Below are 23016 nucleotides of genomic sequence, written 5' to 3' on the forward strand. Positions count from 1 at the left end.
CTGGCCACCCCCAAAAGTGCCAACAGTGGCACGTGAGCATCAGAACTGGACCACGGAGCAATGGAAGAAGGTGGCCTGGTCTGATGAATCATGCTTTCTCTTACATCACATGGATGGCCGGGTGCATGTGCGTCACTTACCTGAGGAACACATGGCACCAGGATACACAATGCTACTTTGGCACGTACCACCTAAGCATTGTTGCAGACCATGTACACCCTTTCATGGAAACAGCATTCCCTGGTGGCTGTGGTTCTTTCAGCAGATAATGTGCCCTGCCACAAAGCAATAATGATTCAGCAATGGTACATATTCAGTGTGGGCGGCGTAGGATGTTCGCTAACAGTACATCGCTTTTTACCCCTAAACAAAGAACGAAAAAGAATGAGTATATCAAGGCCTTCAACGTAGACCCTAAGTTTGTCACCCCTGGTCTAACCTATCCTAATCACCAATTGTATATTAAAAATATTGTCTATCCTCAGAACAGATCGTTCTGTGCCATATAGAAGAAAGAAAGACACAAGACACAAGCATGTCCTGCCCAGCACCTCTTGGTTTCCTTTCTGAGAAGAACTCTTCGACTAAATCAAATGTCTGGAGCGAATCACAAAGGAGCGGTGGGACCCATCGAGACAGAGACAACAGGACTGGGACAAAGAAGCTACACTATTTACAAAGGCTGTTTGAAAACACAAACAATAGCAGGACGGCCTGACTTCATAACCCTGTTCTAATGAGAGGAGCTTTAGAGGTTCTCATGTAACGCCTCTGTCTTTAGCTCAACCCCCTCACAGGGTATAAAAGATCCGAGAGCGGCTCCATTCAGGCTTTAAACCTGCATCACCTGCGTGAATCTCACACTGCATTCCAGTGCTTTTGCAATGCTGTCCCGGTGAGTACAAGTCTCTCGCTTACTCTCGTCAACCTTGGCTAGGTTTCCCACAAGCATCGGAAGCCTAAGTAGATGGAAGCTCTCTTCCGATATGCTTAGCTCACAGTATTTCTGAGAAACGCAGCCCTGGCCTGGCTTAATGTTTTTGTGGCAAAAACTTCAAAGTGTTTCCTTTCAGTTCATCATTATATGCATGTTTACAGAGATGCAAAAGTCCGCAAAAAAGGCTGACTCTGGACGTAGTGAACCCAGCAGTGCACTGATTTTAAACTAGTCTAATGTGTGTATATGCACGGGTCTTTAGTAAGTCATTGCACCAAAATTAAACATTTATCAGCAGTTTATCAGCTAGAATGTTTTAAAAAGTTCAGAATAAATGAAAAAGGGCAGAATCTATCTTTCTATGGTTTTATATTTACATGTTTTACTGAGATGTTGAATTGTGTGATAAAAATGATAAAGTGAAAACGGAATGTGTTTTTAATAACTATACTTGTTTTGTTTTTCTTGCTAAAAAGATTCAGGAAATGTTGAATTGTTTATTAAATTATTTCTGAAATTGTTCATGATTGTAATATATATATATATATATATATATATATATATATATATATATATATATATATATATATATATATATATATATATATATATATACATATACACAAATGTAAATAAATTAGTTATGTATACTATATATATATATATATATATATATATATATATATATATATATATATATATATATATATATATATATATATATATATATATATATATATATATATATATATTCTTTTAATTTGACATCATATATACATTTTATATTATTTGAATATTTCAATTGTGATGAAAACAGAATATGTGTGCATCAAATTTGGTCCTCAATTTTAATAATAATTTTCTTGATAAAAAGTTTTATGAAAACGTAGCATTTTTTATTAATTTGTTTATTGAACTATTTGTTTAATGACTGTTATAAATCTACATATTAATCCATTTATCAACTCATAAAAACAATTATTTATGCTATATATATTTATACACACAGTATAGAATCTTTCATTACATTTTAAATTATTTGAACATTTCATAAGCTATATATATACACAGAGTATAGAATCTTTCAATATTACATTATATATGTATATATATATTTTAAATTATTTTAAAAATTTCATAAAATATATACATATACACACACACACACAGTATAAAATCTTTCAATATAACATTATATATATTTTTTTCATTATTTAAACATTTCATAAACTATATATATATATATATATATATATATATATATATATTTTTTTTTTTTAGATTGTTAGATGTTTTTGTGAACATTCACATGACTTTCTTCTTCTCCCCCCCTCTTGTTATAAAGGACGCTGGTTGTTCCGTTGATCTTTGCATTAGTGGGCGTCTCTATTTCTGCACCAATAAACGGTAAGATATCTGACATCACTACATCTGTCACATGCAGGTCACATATATACCGTACCAGATAACCCCCGAATCCCTAAATTATTATTAGTGACGAGCAGCAGCTCTTCTTTCTAAGTAACATGAAGCATTTTCTGCCTCCCTATAATGAGACTGTAATCAGAGCCCTCGACCGAACACAAAAGAGTTCTGTTCACCTGCGCCGGTACATTAAGCCCGGGCCTCTATAGGAGATGCTGTCGTATAGCTCAATGCACTCAGACCACTAACTGACGGACTTTTGTCTTTTGTTTTGCTACAGATGGAAGAGATAATGATGGTAAGAATGTTTCTCTTATCCACGCTGCCCTTCATAATTATGATTTAAGTTACTTATTGTCCCTGAATGCACGAGCTGTGTAAGAACAATGAACTGCTTTGTACTGCAATTGTACAGTTACTCCAAGATAGAAATGGGATGAAATTACAATTCTTTGAAAAACACCCCCAGGAATCTCACATCATGCGTCTCCTTTAGTTTCAGGAGAGATTTCAGCAACTTCAGCAATTTCAATATGAACTCTAGCAAATGATCCGAATTGCTATTCACATTGACTTTATAGCTCTACACAACCTCTGGGCAGGCAGAGACTAGTTATAAAGGGGACAATAAGTATCTGGTTCAAGACGAATGCAATCTGGTTAATGTCACTGATTGTGTTTTTTATTCTCAATTTCATGTTATAATCTCAGATATGACTGCTGGCCTACTAGAGATCTTCGCTGGTAGGTCGCAATGAATTTGATCTATAAATCAAAATCAATGGACCACTGAAGGTTTTCCAGATCATCTGAAAAACATGTTTTTCTCTCTTTTCAGTTCATTTTAATGGAGCTCTTTCAACTCCTGTCCCTGTAAATGGAGACTCAGGTTGGTCTGGCTATAAGAATTGTATATAAACTGCAGAAAAGTCCAATGAACTTAATGTCAACATCGATATTTAGACAGATGTTAGTGTTGTTATTGTGTTGTAACTAAAACTATTAAAATATTCATAAACATTCATAAAAAAATTACATTTTCATTGATTAAAATAAAGCTGCAATACATAATAAATTTAGAGGAACAACTTAATAAAAGCAAACAAAAATGAGAAATGTTGCCCTGGTAACTAACTGAAATAAAATAAGTTGAAGTATATTACTAAAACTAAAATAAATCTAAATGGAAATATAAGAAAATTAATAACAATGACAAAAAAATTATATCGTTAAATGAAAATGAGAAATTCTGCTTTAGCAACAAACTGAAATAAACCAGTTTAAGTTGATGTACTAAAAACTGAATAAAAATAAATTAGAGCTATATAGAAATATTTTTGAAAACAGCTAATAAACTGACAAAAGCACATAACAAAATTACCAAACACTTCAACTAAAATGAAAACTGAAAATATAAAAATAAAAGATAATTCAAAATATTAATAAATACTATAATAGTATATAAATCATACTAATAGAATAGATGGATGGATGGACGGATCATGGATAGACGGACAGACGATTAGATGATAGATAGATAGATAGATAGATAGATAGATAGATAGATAGATAGATAGATAGATAGATAGATAGATAGATAGATAGATAGATAGATAGATAGATAGACAGACAAGACAGATAGATGGATGATAGATGGATGGATGATAGATGGACGGTGGATGGACGGATGATAGATGGATGGATGGATGGATGATAGATAGATGATGGATGGACAGACTGATGATAGATGGATGGATGATAGATGGATGGACAAATGGATGATGGACAGATAGATAGAGGGATGGATGATAGACAGACAGACGGACAAACAGATGGATGGATGATAGATAGATAGATAGATAGATAGATAGATAGATAGACGGATGGATGATAGATAAACAGACAGACAGACGGACGAACAGACGGATGGATGGATAGATAGATGGATGGATGATAGATAGAAAGACAGACGGACAAACAGACGGATGGATGGATGATGGATAGACGGATGGATGATAGATAGACAGACAGACAGACGGATGGATGGATAGATAGATAAACGGATGGATGATAGATAGACAGACAGACGAACAGACGGATGTATAGACGGATGGATGATAGATAGACAGACAGACAGACGGACGAACAGACGGATGGATGGATGGATAGACGGATGGATGATAGATAGACAGGCAGACAGACGAACAGACGGATGGATGGATGGATAGATAGACGGATGGATGGATGATAGATAGACAGACAGACAGACGAACAGACGGATGGATGGATAGATGGATGGATGATAGATAGACAGAGACGGACGAACAGACGGATGGATGGATAGATAGACGGATGGATGATAGATAGACAGACAAACAGACGGATGGATGATAGATAGATAGATAGATAGATAGATAGATAGATAGATAGATAGATAGATAGATAGATAGATAGATAGATAGATAGATAGATAGATAGATAGATAGATAGATAGATAGATAGACGGATGGATGATAGATAGACAGACAGACGGACGAACAGATGGATGGACGGACAGACAGATAGATAGAAGGAGAGATGGATGGATTGATAGATGGTTGGATGGATGGATGGATGGATGGATGGATGGATAGATAGATATGTGTACTCTGACTTTATATAAAAAGTTTTCTGAAGAAACCATATAGTGTTAATAAAAGCCAAGTCGTCTTGAACTACACAGACAGAGGCTCAGGTGTAACTCTGGAAAACCTTCTTTTGCAGGAACTACAGATGGGAAAGACTCATCAGAGAATCACGGAGGTAAGAAACACTAGACCAAACATGGAATATGACTGAACAGATAACAAACCAACAATGACACCAAAACGTGTGTGATTTCAGGTCCCAGCGACTCGTCTGACACCACTGAGAAACCAGGTCAGTTTCTGCTATCCAGAGTCTAGACACACAGCACACAACACAGAGGACGGACACATGAAGCCTTTCACCAGCGCCAACAGGAAGCACTGATATGAGTGTGATTACACAATACACACGCGATTAATGTTTAACTGCTGTGTGTTCAACATCAGTGAACGAGAAGAATGGGTATCAGTCTGAAATGCAGGACACAGTCAGTCAACAGGAAAAGATTAAATGAACTAAAACAATCATTTACCTTTAAGTCCAGAAAAAGCGTCACACTCCATCTTTTTCTGAATACTTCCACGGCAACTGGACAGAAAGCACAACACATGTTTTATTTATGGCCCACATTATCAGTTAATGAAAAGGATGGAGATGTTGTGGTCTTTGTTGATGCTGTGAACCAGGATAAACTCTTTTAATAGATTCAACTCTTGTATTTACTCATTATGATGTTGATTTACAGATATATAAGGCCTTCTTGTATGTTTGCACATTAGCTATCATTTTAAGGACACTAAGAATGACACAGACATTAATAAACTCTTTAATAATGTTCTCTCTTTATAAAGAGGCTGATGGTGCTCCTGACTCATCAGACACAAACCGTAAGAAAACTTCTGAAATCGTTGATTACACTTTATTGTGATGATCCACTTTAGACATTCTACTAAATATAATAACTTTGCGACTACCAGAGCTGGGTAGGTTACTTACAAATAGTCAAATTACACAACGAACATCGTAGTTAGTAACATAATCCACTACATTACACGTTTAAGGTAATGTAATCGGGATTACTTGGATTACTTTTGACCTAACTCGTTTATCACATTGATTTGAATAGGATAATCTTGTAAAATATATTCCATTCTTTGTTATTAACAACTTGAAGTGCATTAAATATTATGTTACGTCAGGGTTTCACAGACTGGGGTTCTGAGTTTATTGAAAATCTATTAATTAAATTGCAAAAAAGTTATTATTTTAAATTAAAAATAAAACTTACTAAAAAAGATGAAATATTTTATTTGTTTACCTGCATGTCGTGTGACCATTAACCAACTTTAAAAAAACCCCACAAACCTATTATTGTTTAATTAATTGTATTATTGACTTAACTTGTTAACTTACTTCAAGTAAATATATGACAAAAAAAGTTGAAGAATCCCTGCATTGCATGTAAATATGAAATTATGAAATATTTGAATGTGTTTGAAAGACAAAAGCCTTCCAAAGACAGTAATAGATGGTTAAATTACTCACTGAGTGATAATGCAAATAATTATTCATGTGTTCATCGTGAGTTGATTCGATATGCAATATTACAATGTTGAGAAAACATTTCACAAAAAGTGAAATCACATGATAGTGGCTGGTCTGTGTGTGCGAGTCCAAATATATAAAAAATGTATTATTAGTAGTAATATGCATTGCTAAGGATTTCATTTGGACAAATTTAAAGGTGATTTTCTCAATATTTAGATTTTTTTGCACCCTCAGATTTTCAAATAGTTGAAAAATTTAGTCCTAACCAACCATACATAAAAGGAAAGCTTATTAATTCAGCTTTCAGATGATGTATACGTCTCAAAAATCTTTTTTTTAAATGACTCGTATGACTGGTTTTGTGGTCCAGGGTCACACATATGCTATATATATATATATATATATATACACATTTTATATAATTTGAACATTTCATAAATAATATATTTTAAAGTAAAATGAAAGCTATGAAAGAGCTTTTAAACGTAAATAACCAGTAGAATTTTATTTTTTAGAAAGGAACATTTAAAAGACATTGTGAGACTGTCATCTCAGTAACTGCACTGTAAAAAAGTACATTTAAAGGAACACGCCACATTTTTTGAAAATAGGCTCATTTTCCAACTCCCCTAGAGTTAAACAGTTGAGTTTTACCGTTTTTGAATCCATTCAGCCGATCTCCGGGTCTGGCAGTAGCACTTTTAGCATAGCTTAGCATAGATCATTGAACCTGATTAGACCGTTAGCATCTCGCTCAAAAACAACCAAAGAGATTCGATATTTTTCCTATTTAAAACTTGACTCTTCTGTAGTTACATCGTGTACGCCTTTAAATAGTCCCCAGCACACTCCCTGTGTAAGCAGGTTGTCACGTTGGTTATGTTGACGGAAGTTAGCCTATTTTCAGGTGCTGTGTAATATCATTGTGCCGCTGCACTCATGGTACGGCTCAAAGTTCCTTGATTATTACGCAGGAATGAGAGTATAGTTCCTAACCATAATCGGCCTAGAAAATCACAACTTTTCATTTTTCGTCAGTCTTAGTACACAATGTAACTACAGAAGAGTCAAGTTTTAAATAGGAAAATATCGAAACTCTTTGGTAATTTTTGAGCAAGATGCTAACGGTCTAATCAGATTTAAGGATCTATGCTAAGCTATGCTAAAAGTGCTACCGCCAGACCCAGAGATCGGCTGAATGGATTCGAAAACGGTAAAACTCAACTGTTTAACTCTTGGGGAGTTGGAAAATGAGCCTTTTTTCAAAAATAGTGGAGTGTTCCTGTAAGTACAATCAACTTGGATGTTTAAGTTATTTCAACTTAAATTACATTAAACTGACTTAAAAACTGAACTTCTAAAAAAAGTTGAAAATGGCTTAACTTATTTTGATGAGTTAATGTAATGTAAAAACATATGTTGTCAAAACTTATTTGATCATATAATTTTTTACTGTGTGTAGTCTGATTACGAGTATTTAAAAATGTATTATAATCAAATTACTACTACTTAATTTTTGGTATCTGATTATGTAGTAACTTCCAGCACTGGCAACCACCTCTCACTAGAAGTAGACTGTTAGGTTAGGGTTAGGTGTTAGTGCTCGGGTAAGTAGAATAAGTTGACATGCTGTTGTGACGTTACTTAGTTAGCAATGTCTAAAGTGGACCATCAAAATAAAGTGTTACCAAATCTTTTACTCTGAGCAATGCATTTGAAAACAACTAACAGTTCGACCGATTTCAGGTGACACAAGCCTGGATGAAGCCACCAGCGGCCCAGATTCAACAGGTACAACCTAACCTGTGCATAAACACACAACAACAATGCAATATGCATCCCTCACTTCCTTAAAAAAACACATTTCATTATTTCCTATACAAAAGGACCATAAGTAAAGCTTATGCGATGAAAACACATAGGATCCAAAGACATTCCATTCAGATATATAATTCATAATATTAGTAAGATGCAAAGACTAAATGTATTGGTGTGTAATTATTTATTTCTGTGTCTTGATTTAAATGTCAGACACAACAGATCTCGATGTGGACACAGACACAGAAACAAACACAGAAACAGACGCATCGCAGCAGAAGACAGGAAATTCGGGTGGGTGAAAGACGAAATATGTGTTACTATTTTCACAAGATACAAAATCCACATGTGTGCAAAATACTTTCCTTTATCTGCTGCAGAAGAGGTCAGTGAGAAACCATCAGCGGAGGACAGCACAGGTAGGAGAGATCACAGAAACAAATGTCTGAAATGAGATCGTATAAGATGTGTTAAGTCAATTGTGTCATATAATATTTCAGATGCAGAACATGTTGATGCAGATTCAAAGGAAAATGAATCAGCAGGTAAACAAACATTTACCTGCCTGTCCAACTCAATACTAAAATGACAATATGAAACGCTTAATTAATTACACCCATAATTGATTGAAAAACTGTCATTATTTACCATTATTTATCAAATTAATAACTCGCACATAATTGATTGAAAAATAGAAAAGCATTTGTCATTAATCTTTTTTTAACTAAAACTATAAATCAAAAACTATTAAATATGGTTTTCAGTGATTAAAAATAAAATACAATGTAAATATTAGTTGAAAAAGTTTCAAAAACACTGTTATTTATTCACCTGTTATTTCTTTCATGGTACACAAAATAAAGATTGTGTCAAGTTTCTTTAAAAATGAATCAATTTCTGTATCACAGGCTTGGAATGAAAAAAAAGTGAGTAAATAATGACATTTTTCTCATTCAGTTTTGAAAACAAGCACTTCAAAACATTAAAGAATAAAAACTATCTCTTATACTCCAAAGTAAAGTGTATGTGTGTGTGTGTGTGTGTGTGTGTGTGTGTGTGTGTGTTTGTTTTTGTGATTTATGAGGACAGAAATTTGTATAATGACACGAGTATTACACTGGTATTTAAAATAGCTTTAAAACATACCGAACAATGCTTTATTAAAAATTTTAAAATGCAGAATGTTTCCTGTGATGGGTAGGTTTAGGGGTAGTGTGTGTGTGTGTGTGTGTATGTGTGTGGGTTTAGGGGTAGGGGTAGTGTAGGGGGATAGAATGTACAGTTTGTACAGTATAAAAACCATTACGCCTATGGTATGTCCTCATAATGTAGTTGCACCAACGTGTGTGTGTGTGTGATGGGTAGGTTTAGGGGTAGGGGTAGTGTAGGGGGATAAAATGTACAGTTTGTACAGTATAAAAACCATTACGCCTATAGAATGTCCTCACTTAAATAGCAAAACAAACCAGTGTGTGTGTGTGTGTGTGTGTGTGTGTGTGTGTGTGTGTGTGTGTGATGGGTAGGTTTAGGGGTAGGGATAGTGTAGGTGGATAGAATGTAGAGTTTGTACAGTGTAAAAACCATTACGCCAATAGAATGTCCTCACTTAGATAGCAAAACAAACCAGAATGATTTATGTCTCACTATTAACCTTCACAGACACAGATGAGAAGGCGGACCCTGGTTCAGTTGACACAGGTACAGAGATTTCTGATGCAGAACGTGTTCCTGTAGTTGATTCTTGAACAATGTTGTTATCAAGCCACGTTCCCCTCTGGTGGTAGTTAATGGTTATACAGTGTGGGAGGACTATGTTTGGTTGCCATGAACATTGTTCAAGCACCAACAAAAGATGTTCCAGGAACAAGTCCTACTTTGTACACTCACTCCTTTCTCACAGCAAATGATGCATTCTCACTGAAACAATCTTGGCATGCTCTGTCCTTTCAGGCGGGGATTCTGCTAGTGCGGAAAAGAGCGAGTCAGATGACACACCTGATGATGCAAACAAAACTTCTACAGGTATTTGACATCATTGCAGAAATGAACATTTCAATATGAACAGTGTCAAATCAGTGTCATTTTTTATTTTAGCAATATATACACACTCACACACACACACACACACACACACTCTTATACTATTATAGTATTCATTAATATTTTGAATTAATTCTTATTTCTCAGTTTTCATTTTTTTTGTAACTTTGTGTTTTTTTTAAACATGCTTTTGTCATTTATATACGGTGTATATATATATATATATATATATATATATATATATATATGTGTATATGTATGTATGTATGTATGTATGTGTGTGTGTGTGTGTGTGTGTGTGTGTGTGTGTGTGTATGTATGTATGTATGTATGTATGTATATGTATATATATATATATATATATATATATATATATATATATATATATATATATATATATATATATATATATATATATATATATATATATATATATATATATATATATATATATATATATATATATATATATATATATATATATATATATATATATATATATATATATATATATATATATACACACTCACACACACACACACTACCAGTCAAAAGTTTGGAAACATTAAGGTTTTTTTATGTTTTTGAATCTCACCAAGGCTGCATTTATTTAATCAAAAATACAGCAAAAACAGTAATATTGTGAAATATTATTACAATTTAAAATACCTTTTTCCTATTTGAATATATTTTAAAATGTAATTTATTCCTGTGATCAAAGCTGAATTTTTAACATCATTCCTCCAGTCTTCAGTGTCACATGATCCTTCAGAAATCATTCTAATTTGATGATTTGATGCTCGAGAAACATTTATGATTATTATCAGTGTTGACAACAGTTGTGTAAAACAATTTTTTAGGATTCTTTGATGAATAGAAAGTTCAAAAGAACAGTATTTATCTGAAATAGAAAGCTTTTACAACATTGTGCTACTGTTCAAAAGTTTGGGTTCGGTAAGAATTTATTTTTGGGAAAGAACAAAGAAATGAATACATTTATTCAGCAAGGATGCATTGATTTGATCAAGGGACAGTATACACATTCATAATGTTGCAAAAGCTTTATATTTCAGATTAATGCTGTTCTTTTGAACTTTCTATTAATTAAATAATCCTGAAAAAAAAAATTGTACACAACTGTTTTCAACATTGACAATAATAATAAATGTCTGAGAATAAGATCATGTGACACTGAAGACTGGAGGAATGATGCTGAAAATTCAGCTTTGATCACAGAAATAAATTACATTTTACAATATATTAACATAGAAAAAAGGTATTTTAAATTGTAAAAAATTTTCACAATATTACTGTTTTTACTGTATTTTTGATCAAATAAATGCAGCCTTGGTAAGATTAAGAGACTACTTTCAAAAACATTGAAAAACCCTTAATGTTTCCAAACTTTTGACTAGTAGTATATATATATATATGAGAGGTGAGGTGTTTGTGACTAATAACAGTGTATTTGCTCTGATGCAGAAAGTACAGAAGATTCATCTGACAAGGATTCTTCAGACACAGATGAGCAGCAGGACTCTGATGGTGAGCTTAAACAACACAGAAATCTGTCTCATTTCTATTCTTAACAACCAAACAACAATACGACCCGTGCTCTTAAAAATCCCTTCAAAGAATAATTACAATTCTGTACTAACAAGGTGCACGTTATTTTGTAGATGTAAAGCACGTAATTTTTCAGAACCAGATCCATTTTTTGTATCATTAAAATACTATGATAGTTTTTATTTTTATATTTACTTTGTTGTTGTTTTCTCATTTTTTTTTAGAACATGTCTATATGGTTGTATTGATATTTATTTATTTATTTTTTAATTTAAGTTTATTTTATTATGGTTTTAAGATAACAATAATAACATATTTGATATTTTATTGTGATTTAAATTTAATTAAGTGAGGATGAGGCTATCCAGCATGACAAAATATTTATTGTGTCAAAGCTGATCAGTAAAAATTATTAACATTATAAACTTATTAGTATGGGAGTGATAGGATTTATCACTTTTATTATTTAAACCTAAATTTAAGCCTAAATAAAGTGCTTGTTAATGAAACATTTTGGTTGCACTTTATTGTACAGTTTGTGTACTTACCTAAGAAAGTATTGGGTAACATAATATAATACAGGGGTTAAGGTTAAGTTTAGGGGTAGGTTCAGGGTTATTACCCAGTTATTGTAATTATTATAATAAGTGCATATTATGTACATGCTACCAACATTTTTTGTATATGGTACCATGGTAAATCCATTTTTTTTTGCACATGTACCATGTAATACCCTATTTTTTGGCATACAATATGGTTTTCTTTAAAGTGCCTTGGATTGCTATGTTAATAGTGCAAGTACCCTAGCATTACCAATGTACAAAGGCAGTACAATGGTATTCTTGGAAGTACCTTGAAATACCATGTTGCATGAAATTTCACACTTGAAATTATTACATTTGTCTGTAATAATGATGATCTATGGAAATTAGGGATGCACGATATATATCGGCCACTATATCTGATATATGTTCATTTTTCATTTTCTCATAATCGGAAGAAAATTAAACAATTATATTAAAGCCAACAAAAGAAAAACAATGTATTATTTGCTTTAGACCCATGAGGACACTTCAGATGCGCACTGTTCGCCATGATGGCTTCAAATCGCATGATATAAGATTGAAATCACTTTAAAAAGGAAAATACAGTTAAGAGCAACATAAAATTACAATGAGAACATTATAATCGTGTGCTTGGAACATGGCTTTTAATGGCGAGGCTCTCAAAAATGATATAAAAATTTGGATTTAGATGTATCGGCCGATATATCGGTTATCGGCTTTCTAATATAAAGAATTATCAGTATTGGCAAATGTGGATGCATCCCTAATAGAAATATTAACTTTTTACATGCAGATTCTGACAAGAACAAAACAGATGGAGACACAGATGAAAAGAGCAACGAGAAAGACTCCAGCAACGACTCTAGCAACGACACAGAAGACGAGGGTCCAGAAACCTCTGAGACGCCAGACAAAGGCGACACAGACAGCGACTCGGATACTGGTGAGGTGAAAGATTCCAAAGACCAGGATTCAGATTCAAAAGACACCGACAGCGCTGAGAAGAACGAGAACGAGAAAGAGAAAGACCAGGACTCTGACAGCGATGCAGACACAGACACCAGCAGCGACCAGGACACGGCGGATTCCCCTGATGCAGCCGACGTCAAAGACAGCGCTGAGGATAAAGACAAGGACAGCAGCGACCCCAAAGACACAGAAGATGATGGAGACAGCAAGGAGGACGCCAAAGAAAAGGAGGAGACCGATGACAACAACAGCAACGAGGGAAAAGATAAAGACGATGAATCCAAACCAGACGAACAGAACAAGGAGGACGCCACCTCGAAAGAAGACGCCACAGCCAGTCAGTCTGACGAGAGTCCGCTAGAGGAAATGAAAGAAGACAAGAAGGAAGGCAAACCAGATTCTGAAAACTCCAGCCTGGACTCAAACTCGGACTCAGACTCGGACAGCAAAGATAAAGACCAGGACAAAGGGAAGAGCAGCACAGAGTCCACAGACACAGAAAGCTCCGATAGTGACAGCAAGGACAGCTCAGAAACAGGAGGAGAAGGTAAACATTACATCCTTTCTTTTTCGCTTTCATCAAACCACAGTATGGATTGATTGATGAATGTGTTTATGCCCACAGACACTGATGAAGACGATGACAGTTTGGAAAAAGAGAAACCAGGTATTTACTGATATACACGCAGGTCCTTTTCCACCCCAAGACTGAAAAATGTAAAGTTATATTATAAAACCTAAATTGCATAGCATACAATCATTATGTGTGATATAAAGTTACAATTTTAAAGTCACATATATAAAGATATAAAGATAATTGCAAGATATAAAGTCATTATTGTGAGATATAGTCATAATTGCAAGATATAAAGTCATTATTGTGAGATATAGTCATAATTGCTAGATATAAAGTCATTATTGTGAGATATAAAGTCATAATTCCAAGATATACAGTCATTATTGTGAGATATAAAGTCATAATTCCAAGATATACAGTCATTATTGTGAGATATAAAGTCATAATTCCAAGATATAAAGTCATTATTGTGAGATATAAAGTCATTATTGTGAGATATAAAGTCATAATTGTGAGATATAAAGTCACAATTTTAAAGTCACATAGTAAGATCTAAAGATAATTGCAAGATATAAAGTCATTATTGTGAGATATAAAGTCATAATTGTAAAATATAAAGTCATAATTGCGATATATATAGATAATTGCAAGATATAGTCATTATTGTGAGATATAAAGATAATTGCAAGATATAAAGTCATAATTGTGAGATATAGTCATAATTGTGAGATATAAAGTCATAATTGTGAGATCTTTAGTCATAATTGTGAGACATAAAGTCATAATTGTGAGATATAGTCACAATTGTGAGATATAAAGTCATAATTGTGAGATAGTCATAATTGTGAGATATAAAGTGATAATTGTGAAATATAGTCATAATTGTGAGATATAAAGTCATAATTGTGAGATCTTTAGTCATAATTGTGAGATATAAAGTGATAATTGTGAGACATAAAGTCATAATTGTGAGATATAGTCACAATTGTGAGATATAAAGTCATAATTGTGAGATATAGTCATAATTGTGAGATATAAAGTGATAATTGTGAAATATAGTCATAATTGTGAGATATAGTCATAATTGTGAGATCTTTAGTCATAATTGTGAGATATAAAGTGATAATTGTGAGATATAGTCATAATTGTGAGATATAAAGTGATAATTGTAAGATATAAAGCCATAATTGTGAGATATAGTCATAATTGTGAGATATAAAGTGATAATTGTGAGATAGTCATAATTGTGAGATATAAAGTCATAATTGTGAGATATAAAGTCATAATTGTGAGATATAAAGTCATAATTGTGAGCTATAGTCATAATTGTGAGATATAGTCATAATAGTGAGTCATAATTGTGAGATATAGTCATATTGTTATATATAAAGTAATAATTGAGGATATAAAGTCATAATTGTGAGATATAAAGTAATTTTGTGAAATATGAAATCATAACTGAATATTTAAAATCATAATTGTGAGATATAGTCACATTGTGAGCTATAGTAATATTGTGATTAGTCATAATTGTGAGATAATAAAGTCAGTGTGAGATATAAAGTTATAATCGAATATATAAAGTCATAATTGGTAGATATAAAGTCATAATTGAAGATATAAAGTCATAGTGTGAGATATAAAGTCATAATTAAACGTCTTAAACTTGTCTGCAGACGGCCACTGTTACAGAACAAAGTGTAATATATAAATGTGTAAACCTACAGATTCTCCTGATGGGCCATCAATAGAGACGAATGACTCTGATGATGATTCCAGCGGTGAGACAAACCACAGCCTTCACTCTTCACACGTTTCATGAAAATGAACTTCAATTAATGCTAACTGAGAACCAGATGGGATGCACAACACAACAAGCAATAAATCCAGTCAACTCCATGCAAATCTGAGGGGATTTTCTTCACTAGTTCACTACATTATTCTGATCTGTGATGTGAAAAACAGCTGACAGGGAAAAACATAAAGCCTCCAAAAAAACAATCAGGCACTGGTTAAGCAATATAAAGAGTTTTACTGTAAAACCGCCAGAATACACTTCTACTTTTGAAAGGCCGTCAATGGACAAAAAGTTGCATCACAGCATTTTTGATCTCAGCATGAACAAACAAAGACTTCTCACTAAAGCCACGCGTGTAAGACATGGTGAAACTGAGGCAGTAATAATCTTTCTCTTCTTCTAGATCACCATGACAATGACTCAACAGATGCTACGCCATCACACGGTAAATATGTTTATTAATCAGTATGTAAGAGTGATGCCTTCATCATTTAAAAAGTATTAAATGTATGTTTCTGGAACTTTCTGCCAACTCTAGAGGAACACACTGATGAAAACAGCCGTGATGTTTTAGGCGGTACGTCTCATGGGTCTAAAGCACTTCATTTTGGGTTTAGTTGTGCTGTTTACTAAGGCTAATATTAAACTTTGCCAAATCATGTCACATATTTTATAAATGATAAATAGTACAAGTAGCTGTTACCTGTTAGATGATCACTGCTCTCTGATTGGAAGAAACTCTCAAAGAGAACGTGATTTGAAAGCCTCACTTCCTTTGCATGTTTCTGGTTAGATGACGATGATGATGCCCATGGTGATAAAGTCGGGGTTGAAGATGGCACCGGTAAGTCAACTTTGTTTTAAGATTTTTCTCCCAAAATCCCTTAAGAGACACAAATGAGACAGATGTTGACATACAGTAGGGATATAGATCTTTAAGACTGCCACTAACAACATAACAAATATGCATGAACTAACAAAATACTTTTAAAAAATGCTGTCAATCCAATATAAGTTACGTACTTTGGGTAAAAGTGTCTGCCAAATGCATACATGTAATAATAAATGTCATACCGAAAGCATTTGATTGATCGTGTTTACAGACGCTGCTTCTAACACACACGATGAACCAGATCATCTTGATGACACAACACAAGGTAATGACGCTGTGAAGAATCTCTGCTGAAAGCACTTGCACTTCACACATGCTAATGTCCGCTCCTGTCTTTCTGAAGGATCAGATGATGGCAGCAAAACCCCTATGCCAAGCTCCTAGCGACCAGGACTCTACAAAAACATTGTAACAGGTATCATGTGATCACATATTGAAAGCTCTGTTCAAACCTATGTAGTGTCTACACAGGCCTTACTTCATAAACTTCCCTTAAAAGTCATGAAACCTTACAAGTGACTGGTAAAAAGATAAAAAGTCACATTGTGAGAAATAAAGACATATTTCCCCAGTTTCACAGACAAGGCTTAAATCTAGTCCCAAACTAAAATGCATGTTTGAGCCGTTTGAACTAAAACCAACTTGCACGGACCAATCATAAAATATATCAGTGCCCTTATTTTTTCTCAGACGCAGTTATAATTTTCACGTCCAGCGGCACGGTTGTTTAAAAGATCAAATGCACTCGCGTCCATCTGTTGGTTTTCTGGTCTGAAAACCAGGTGTGTTCAGGCGCATTGTTGGCGCATTGCTATTGGGAGGAACTGAAATCGACTGCACCATTAAAGGGTTAGTTCACCCAAAAATGAAAATTCTGTCATTAATTACTCACTCTCATGTCGTTCGACACCTGTAAGACCTCCGTTCATCTTCGGAACACAAATGAAGATATTTTTGTTGAAAGCTGATGGCTGAGAAAGGCTTCAGATGGGCCTCCATTGGCATTCAGTACATTTTCACTCCCAAGACCCATAAAAGGCACTTAAAACATCGTTACAAAGTCCATCTCACCACAGTGGCTCTACAATAATTTTATGATGCGACGAAAATAGTTTTTGTGCGCAAAACAAAATCAAAATAACACCTTTATCCAACTTGTTCTTGTCTTCCGTGTGTGCCTCCACGACGCATGCGCGAGAATATGACGTAGCGCCGGGGTTCGGGAATCCATGAAATTCACACTTTAGCCCCATTTTGAGCACTACGCCGAGACCTAAAGCACGATCAATGTAGAATTCAACAGCTTAGATACGCGCGTCTTCCTCTGCTTGTAAACAAATCGCTTCTGGGTCATATGTCCGAACGCCGGATCTGCGTCATATTCTCGCGCATGCGTCGTGGAGGCACACGGAAGACAAGAACAAGTTGGATAAAGGTGTTATTTTCATTTTTTTTTGCGCACAAAAACTATTGTCGTCGCATCGTAAAATTATTGTAGAGTCACTGGTGTGAGATGGACTTTGTAACAACGTTTTAAGTGCCTTTTATGGGTCTTGGGAGTGAAAATGTACTGAATGCCAATGGAGGCCCATCTGAAGCCTTTCTCAGCCATCAGCTTTCAACAAAAATATCTTCATTTGTGTTCCGAATATGAACGGAGGTCTTACGGGTGTCGAACGACATGAGGGTGAGTAATTAATGACATAATTTTCATTTTTGGGTGAACTAACCCTTTAACCATCAAAAACCTGCTCTAAACTCAATAGTAAAATATTTTTTGTGTTATTTAAAGGGTGTGTTAGTAATATGTGCCTATATGCGGGTGCACGACGCACATACACTCTGCCTATTACACACACAGGGACGCACAGCAGCACACAAACATTTTTAAATATGAAACCGGCTTTTATAGGAAAGGAAGATGAGACTCTGATTGGTGTATTGAACGTTACGCCCAAAACACACCCATTCCTCATTAAGAGACTAGGGACAACCCTTTTAGACCATGCGCCTGGCGCACCGACTGTTTTTCCCGTCGTTAAACGAGCAAAAGTGGATTTGGACACCTGCACCTGCGCCGTGCACTTCAGACCATGCGCTTAGATCGCTAAAATAGGGTCCTTAAAGGGTTAGTTCACCCAAAAATGAAATTTCTTCCATTAATGACTCACCCCAATGTTGTTCCACACCCGTAAGACCTCCGTTCATCCTCGGAACACAGTTTGAGATATTTTAGATTTAGTCCGAGGGCTTTCAGTCCTTTGAATGTAAGTGTATGCACACTTTGCTGTCCACGTCCAGAAAGGTAATGAAAACATCATCAAAGTAGTCCATATGTGACATCATTTGGTTAGTTAGACTCTTTTGAAGCGTCGACAATACATTTTGGTCCAAAAATAACAAAAACTAAGACTTTATTAAGCATTGTCTTCTCTTCCGGTTTTGCTTGAATCCGCGTTCACGACGCCACAGTGACGTCAGTGACGTCAGTCACAGTCTTACTTCGTCGTGTTCTTTTTTGGCGATTAGGGCATCCGGGACATGCACACTTATGCACCATTTAAAAAAAAATATAGCAATACAAACAATGTAGAACAGCTTGTTTACAGCGTGCGTCTCCCTCAGACTACAAACGAAGCTCTTTCGCACCAGATAACACGTCACAGCGTCTTCCGTCAGCAGCGTCACTGTGGCGTCGTGAACGCGGATTCAAACTAAACCGGAAGAGAAGACAATGCTTAATAAAGTCTTAGTTTTTGTTATTTTTGGACCAAAATGTATTGTCGACGCTTCAAAAGAGTCTAACTAACCAAATGATGTCACATATGGACTACTTTGATGATGTTTTCATTACCTTTCTGGACGTGGACAGCAAAGTGTGCATCCACTTACATTCAAAGGACTGAAAGCCCTCGGACTAAATCTAAAATATCTTAAACTGTGTTCCGAGGATGAACGGAGGTCTTACGGGTGTGGAACAACATTGGGGTGAGTCATTAATGGAAGAAATTTCATTTTTGGGTGAACTAACCCTTTAAAGTCATAATTGAGAGATATATTAATTATTAGTCACATGTGAGAAAAAGGAACAACTGAAAATAAAGTAACATTGTGATATTTATGCTGCCTTCACATGGTTATCGTAAATACGAGTTTCCTAGATAAAAAATGGACATTAACGCCCTCTCAAGTCATTGGGAAGTTCTAGAATAATTTTGATACCCAAGTTTCCGGATCCCAGTCCACAGATTTTTTGGGGTATTTTTTATTAGTGTTTTCTACAATTGCTACATCGCCTTGTCTTGTCATTAATATAGTGCATATTTACATATATGAATAATCATTTGAATTTATACACAGTGAAAATAGCCTGTATTTGACCAAATTCCAGAATCGTGTTTATATGGTTGTCAACGAATGGGACGCTAAATATCATTTTGGCTTTATTACGATTTTCCCAATTAATAGGCAAGCATAAATAGGCATCTTACTGACAACAAAGCACTTGAACCCAACAAGCTCATAATCACGACTTCAGAGCTGGGAAATAGGACATTTTCGATAGCACGTGAAGGCAGCATTAAAGTCACAATATATGAGATATAAAGTCATTCTACCTCATAATGTAGTGTAGTGTCTACATAGACCTAACAATATAAAAGTCTCTTAAAAGTCATGTGACTGATTTGAAACATTCAGAAACGTTTGTAATGGTCACTCATGCACAAAATACAGCTTACAATTTATTCTATGAGGCTAGGATAACAATGCAACACACTTATAAACATAAAGATAAACAGCAGACATGCATATACTGGATTAAATAATCTATTTTAATGAGATAAAGCCATCTGATACCTTTCAATATGGAGTTACATGTTTCTAAGTACAAAAGATAGCCTATAGAAATGTAAAAACAGCAATATTTAAAAACAACATTTAAAAATCAGCAATATAATCTATCAACATGGTACCATACAAGTATTCAAATATGCTAAAATACTGTACCTTCAGGCTGGTCCATGCAAATAAATGAAATGAGTAAATAATCAAGCATTACCTCTTTCAAAAGATGATTGGTTAATTTTTACAGAAAGGCGGAGCTTCTAGTCTCTGATTTCTTCATCCGCCATCTTGAATGATAGATAACTTTTTCAATGATTTTTTATTGCAATCTGTTGAACAATGAACATACAATTAAAGGCAATTATAACATATCAGTTAGGCCTATATCAAATCAAATATTAACACAAACCAACAAAAGAAAAAATAAAGCACATAAAAACGGTAAATAAGCATCTTGATAAGCAATTAACATGCATTTTGTGCATTATAAATCAATAATAAATCAATGGTGTAAAAAAAGTTGTTTCAATGCCCATTTCCATTCGTGGATAAAGAATTTTCCATATGTAATGAGTAAATTATAGCTTATTTTAAATCGCATCATCATTTCCAATCAAAAAGAGGAATGGTTGCTATCTAAAACATATCCAATACAGATTTGAAGTTACATTATCGCCCCCTGGAGTCTTGGGGTGTTACTGCCAGAATAACACAAGAACACTCATGACCTCATTGATTTACTCACATAAACAATTTAGAATTTGGCCCAAAAGTGTATAGTGCACATGATGCCTTAAAATGCTGTCTACATAGACTCTTAGGAACAGAGCTATTGTTAAATGATTGCTTTTCTTTCTCATTGCAGATGTTTCCTGGAGAGACGTAAAAAGAATCAACTGAGACAGTCAAGATAACCAGAGTTTCACATCCCATTTAAACACATTGACACGTCCCTCTTGTCCCCCCTCCCTCTCTCCCTCTCTCTCTCTCTCATATGGTGAAGGTTCCTTTCTAAGGGTTCTGGGATGCAGATTAAATTATTTGGCTGTTTGGTGTACATTCCATTTTTTAACTTTGTCCTAATTCTAGAACGTTTGATATATTCATTTTACCAATGTTAGAGCTGTGAGGGTCTGGAACTTCAAACCTCATGCATTTGTCTGTTTGCGTAGAGTCTAAATATATTTCATTCAGAAGTGGCACATTAAACCTAGAGAGTAGAACTAACTGAAGGAATTTTTGAGAAAGCTCCCAAGACCAAACGATTGTGGTCTGGTCAAATGTTCATCAAACCTGTCCTGGTTCCTTTGGTTTGTCCACATGGTGTCCCCATCCTTGACACTGCAGCTGCTACAACGAGAGCCTTCTTTTCTTGACTCTCAGACGAACGCCGGCCTGAAATCGCACACAAAATGAGATCTTTTTTGCCCACCCACAAAATGATTTAAGACTGTACAGACAATTTCTGATAGAATCTCTGATGTCTATGTCTCTGTGGAGGAATACTAATAAACTAGCAATGTAAGAGCACAGATTGTTCTGTTAAAAAATAATGTTGTATAGATTTGAAGTCGTTTTAATATGTACACAGGGAGCAAATCTAATAAAGACTGGGTTGTCAGAAAACCAAATGAGTTTGTGTGTGTGTGTGGACTGGTAAACCCTACATTATGGGGACAAAATTATGGGTTAAGGGGAATCGAATATACAGTTTGTAGAGTATAAAAATCATCATGTCTATGGAAAGTCCCCATAAAACATGGAAACACAACATGCTTGAGTGTGTGTGTGTGTGTAAACAAAACCCCAAGCACATGCATATCTTATTCTGTTATTCTTATTTGACTTACATTTTTTAAAACTTGCTTCCTTGCCTTTTTTATGTAAATAAAAAATATATAGTCATGAAAACAAAATAATTGAAAAATAAAACATTCCAGTGCCGGAGCCAATACTATTAAAACTACTATTCAATAAATATATTACAAAATATTTTATTATTTATCTTTAATATTTTATTAATATTTAATATTTTTCTCTTATTTCGTTACAAAGTACTTCAAATACTTTTGTCAGTTTATTATGATGGTTAGTTTAGCTCAACACAATTCTTTACGCTTTTTTGTGTTTATTTTGATTTATTTCAAATAAAAAAAAGACTTATTAAAATGTTAAATTATTACAGACAAAAATTTATTTTACTAATTCATACAGATGGACCAAAAACGCTTTATTTTCAAATAAAGGTGGTTTCATCGGGTTAACTGCACATTTTTTTCTTAAATACGTCAATATTTGCAAAATTATGCAAAAATATATAAAACATATACACAGATCAGGCATAACAGATGAATAACACTGATTATCTCTTCATCACGGCACCTGTTAGTGGGTGGGATATTTTAG

At 34.3% G+C, this 23016-nt stretch overlaps 1 protein-coding gene across 3 annotated transcripts; it reads left to right on the forward strand.

Moving 5' to 3' along the window:
* Window positions 1–827: 827 nt before the first annotated feature.
* On the forward strand, window positions 828–22243 carry stm (starmaker). Of its 3 annotated transcripts, none has more exons than XM_079829867.1 (24): window positions 828–895; window positions 2283–2344; window positions 2643–2660; window positions 3074–3106; window positions 3201–3251; window positions 5126–5164; window positions 5246–5281; window positions 5842–5877; window positions 8285–8329; window positions 8570–8650; window positions 8737–8775; window positions 8857–8901; window positions 10016–10054; window positions 10307–10378; window positions 11879–11941; window positions 13322–14044; window positions 14123–14164; window positions 15802–15855; window positions 16276–16317; window positions 16411–16449; window positions 16666–16716; window positions 16976–17029; window positions 17108–17179; window positions 21476–22243. In XM_079829867.1, the coding sequence occupies exons 1-23, from the start codon at window positions 885–887 to the stop codon at window positions 17146–17148; spliced, it is 1716 nt and encodes a 571-aa protein (XP_079685993.1). In that variant the 5' UTR covers window positions 828–884; the 3' UTR covers window positions 17149–17179; window positions 21476–22243. The 3 variants fall into 3 exon arrangements, with proteins under 3 accessions (XP_079685993.1, XP_079685994.1, XP_079685995.1); XM_079829868.1 differs by having other exon boundaries at window positions 17114–17179; window positions 21476–22232; XM_079829869.1 differs by lacking the exon at window positions 10016–10054.
* The last annotated feature ends 773 nt before the right edge of the window (window positions 22244–23016 follow it).

This window comes from Gobio gobio (genome assembly GCF_949357685.1).
Source record: "Gobio gobio genome assembly, chromosome: 11".
NCBI classification, from domain to species: domain Eukaryota; kingdom Metazoa; phylum Chordata; class Actinopteri; order Cypriniformes; family Gobionidae; genus Gobio; species Gobio gobio.